The 4,178-nt window shown below is 35.2% G+C and overlaps 1 protein-coding gene across 1 annotated transcript; it reads right to left on the bottom strand.

Annotated features, from left to right (window-relative positions):
• Window positions 1-398: 398 nt before the first annotated feature.
• LOC106421331 (NAC domain-containing protein 30) lies at window positions 399-2,977 on the bottom strand. Its single transcript, XM_022710678.2, has 3 exons — window positions 2,379-2,977; window positions 1,689-1,960; window positions 399-1,584 (listed from the first exon to the last, which is right to left on the bottom strand). Exons 1-3 carry the CDS (start codon window positions 2,542-2,544, stop codon window positions 1,039-1,041), a joined length of 984 nt encoding a protein of 327 aa, XP_022566399.1. The 5' UTR covers window positions 2,545-2,977; the 3' UTR covers window positions 399-1,038.
• Between the last annotated feature and the right edge of the window lie 1,201 nt (window positions 2,978-4,178).

Below are 4,178 nucleotides of genomic sequence, written 5' to 3'. Positions count from 1 at the left end.
ATTTTTTACATTCCGAGGAAATTAATTATATTTTTTACTCGATCGATCGATGCGTTTTTGGACATAAATCCATCGATCGATCTGTTTATAAAAAAACGTTCGGAATATACCGAGGGAAACCTTTCCTCGGAATATACCGAGGGAAACCTTTCCTCGGAATATACCGAGGGAACGGTTCCTCGGTATATACCGAGGGACATTTCCCTCGGAATATTCCGAGGGACAGATCCCTCGGTATATTCCTATCGATCGATATATATATGCCTAAAAACGCATCGATCGATGAACGTCCGAGGAAGTATCCCGACGAAGTTCTCCCTCGGTATATTCCGAGGACCTTTCCGACAAACTAGTGATCCTCGGAATTTCCTCGGAAGTTTATTTCCTCGGAATTCCGTCGGAAAATTCCGAGGAATTTCCGAGGAAAGAAGAAGTTCTGAGGAATTATTTCCGACGACTTGTTTCGTCGGTATGTCGTCGGAATAACGAAATTCCGACGAAATTCCGACGATTTTTTCCCTCAGAATCCTCGCTGTTTTCTTGTAGTTGTTCCTCTTGGTCAAATAACAATGTCATTAATTCCATAACCTTTTCTTCATATTTGTTTTGTTTCATTTCTGTTTTTTTCATCTTCTTCATATAATATTTGTAGTTTTTATGTACGTCGAGCATATGACTTTTCAAATGGTAAATTTGTACAGTTTGTTTGTCTTTGACTAAAGTTTCTAATAGGCCACCACCGATATATAGATCTGCCGTGCATTATTTAGGTATTATCAACACAGTTTCTTGGAACTAAGGGGGTAGAATGGATGCTACAAATTACATTAACAAAATAAATATGAATAGAAAAGACCAAGAGATAACTAAAAAATATTCCACCTTTGTGAAATTCGCCAATAAAATTCTATGTATTACACACAAACTTCTCTTACACATTAGACACTTAAAATTCAAAAAAAAAAAAAGATAATACTATTTGATGGTACAATTAAATCATAGAATACAAATCAATATAGAAGTTTCTTTTTAAAAAAATTAGGAGTCAGGGAAGCATCCAAATGGATGATGAATATTAGCTTCGACCTCATAATTATAGTTTTGATGCATGGAAGGGAAGCTCTGTTCCGGGTTATAAGACTGCGTTGCTAACGAAGACACAAGGACATTAGGGTTTTGTGGATGTGTGGCTTGTATCTCAAGCAAGCTACCTAGTGTTCTCCAGTCCACATAGTTGAAGCTCTTCTCTTCTTCTTGCTCCAAACTCTCGTTCTGATCTTTATTCGTCCCTAGACTTGGCGACAAGCTAGGACTGTCTAGCTGTGGGAGCTCGATATTGCCATATTGATGTATCGTTGAGGATGGATTATTGGCATTGTAGTGATTATTACTCATGACCATTTGGTTAAGGTTTTGGCTCGATGAAGAGGCACCGATATGGTGACTCGTGTTCATTGTCGCTGAAGATGAGTAGTAATTTTTATTATCAACGTGGTAGAGCTGGTTCTGCCATGGCTCGTACCCTAATGGCCTCTGGTTTGGAATCGGCTTCCTAAATGCTCGACACACCACCCAACCTTCCTCCTGCAGTGCACAAAGTATCGGTTACTTTTGAGTATTAATTGCATTATTATATTGTTAGATTATTGGCTTGATAGTGGCTTTATAAATTAGAGTTAAATGTGTACCTGAACCGGGGCAAGCTCGGAGTTTTGGAGGCGGTATTCGTGCATGATCCAATCTGATTTTCTTCCATTAGGAGCTCGACCTTTGTAGTAGACAAGTGTCTTCCGCATTCCTACGACACTATTCTTTGAAAGTACCGCCTTGTCTCTACCGGTGGCCTTCCAGAACCCGGCGGCCGTTGCTCTATTGGTCCTAGTCCCGGTCGGGTACTTCCTATCCTTGTGGCTAAAGAAGTACCACTCGTTTTGCTCTTCATACCCTAGTTTACATCTCGCTGCAATGCAATACGGTACCATATATTAATTTCATAAATATCTTACATCACAAAAATCTTATCATATTAATATCAAAAGATTGAAAAAAAGACGTGGTAAATTATTGTATTTGGGATAATATATGATATGATTCTACTTCCCCACTTTAAAAATTCAACTAGTTTAATTTCAAATGAGAAATTATGATTTGTGATTGTATACATCTCTTTTTCTTCTCTCTAATATTCTTTTCACACTCACGTTAATAAAATCTTACAAGACAAAGAATGTATGCTTTCTCATTTAATTCATTTCGCATGCCAATTTCATCACATACTATTGGTTTTCAAAGATCATATTAAGTAACTACGTTGTACTGCAGTTCCATACAAAATATTAGTTATTGATAATTATTTTACAAAATACATGTTGCCTTACCTTGAATATCCCATGGCTCCATTTTGTAGAGGTCAATGTCTACAATGACATCTAAAGCACTCTTAATTGAATTGATCTTCCCATCTAGGTAATAACCAACGAGCTCTTCCTCTGTTGGATGAAATCGGAATCCCGGTGGCACACACGATTGCTTTATGTTGTCCATCCAAATGATCTATAACCGTATATAATTAGGGAAATTGTTAGAGAAATGAGTAAGAAACGAGATGAAGAAATGAGAGAGGAGAGAATGATATGAAGGAAAATATATTTGTATATATATAAACTTAAGCCATTGCGAAAACCTTAGACAAGTCACAACCTTTTGGTTTTTTTTCTTGGGACCAAAACCAAATCCTGTTAGAAGCTTCTTTTAATTATAAGAAATGGATCGAATGGCTCTTGGGTCTAATTAAATTCCAAAAGCTTTTTATTAAGAAAAAAAAAATCCAAAAGCTGTGTTGGGTTAGTAATGATGTATAGGGATGTTACACACGGACACCATGATAGATAATATATTAATATCTATAACTATTCACACACACATATATATTCATATCATCATATGAAGATGAATATTGTATCCAAAATCTTAGATCTTTAAGCTTCAGGCTATAGCTATCATAAGTTTATGATGATGGTTATGATGCTTTTCCATGGGACCACCCAACAAATGGAGAAGCTCTTACAATTTTACGAGAAAACAAATTAATAACTAGAGTTTGATAGTGAACGTGATTTTTTTCCCAGAAATCATTGGGCTTAAGTATTTGTTTCGCCTTGTACATAAAGAACGATGCTTATAAACGAAAAGATTCAGTTTATGCAATATGTACTGTATAATATAACATAAAGTATTTTTATAAGACCTAAAATATACAAGAACTACACATATATTTTCATATTGTATATGGAAGATAATTATATAAAATGGATATAACCTAAAAGCTTAGCGGGTGGAAGTCACTGAGATTGATGTTCCTTTGAGTGTAGTACACACTCTTGTATCGAGTTATATCCCTATACTATCTATATTTTTTTTAATGGCAATTACTTTTCTTTTCTTTTTTTTTTTGGAGTCAAAAATCTGTTACTTTCTAAGGAACAATAATTTCATGAAAAAACCGTAGAATTCGAAATCCTTACCTTTCATTTTCAGGTTCCGTTTACTCTACTTTTTGTGGGTCAATATCCACACATACACATTTGTATACTATTCAAGATATGAATATTCATACAGCCTACCCACATACAAAACGATCACATACTATATGTATGTAATATTTATATATGATGAAAATGCAAAACATAAACTTTTATGCATCATCATATTTCATCATTTCATGCATGTATATATCATATATATACATATATTTTGGTAGTATATAATAAAAACCTTAAAGGGAATAATGGGATGAAACTTACAGGATAATTTAGATTGGACGAAGGGATTGTGAAGAATAATGTGTTTGTACGCGATTTCCAGAAGGACGATGATCTAAGCGGGGTAGCAGAAGGAAGAAGGAGACGAGAGTTTGAATCCTCTGTTGTGGATCGGATGAGAGTGTTTATATAACAAAACAAGAATCAAGAGTTGGCTTTTGATTAATTAGATCACATGTAGATGAACCATCTAGAAATATTAGAGTTATATATATAGGTGTTTATGATGTGAATATGCTTATTTATATAAATGGATGTGTGTGTCATGTGGGTGCGAAATGATGATATATATAAGGAGAGGGAGAAGAAGAAGATGGAGATGCAACAAGGGTTTGATTGCGCGTGGGCCGGGTAGAC

This window comes from Brassica napus, chromosome C2 (genome assembly GCF_020379485.1).
Source record: "Brassica napus cultivar Da-Ae chromosome C2, Da-Ae, whole genome shotgun sequence".
NCBI lineage: Eukaryota > Viridiplantae > Streptophyta > Magnoliopsida > Brassicales > Brassicaceae > Brassica > Brassica napus.
This window is presented reverse-complemented; position numbering and strand designations above follow the sequence as displayed.

Bases quoted from the DNA above. Each gene is read 5' to 3' on its own strand.
- LOC106421331 (XM_022710678.2), bottom strand. From the start codon at position 2,544: ATGGACAACATAAAGCAATCGTGTGTGCCACCGGGATTCCGATTTCAT. The intron at 1,961-2,378 runs GTAAGGCAACAT...ATTGCATTGCAG, and splicing joins GGAGCCATGGGATATTCAAG to CGAGATGTAAACTAGGGTAT. The intron at 1,585-1,688 runs GTACACATTTAA...TGTGCACTGCAG, and splicing joins CCGAGCTTGCCCCGGTTCAG to GAGGAAGGTTGGGTGGTGTG.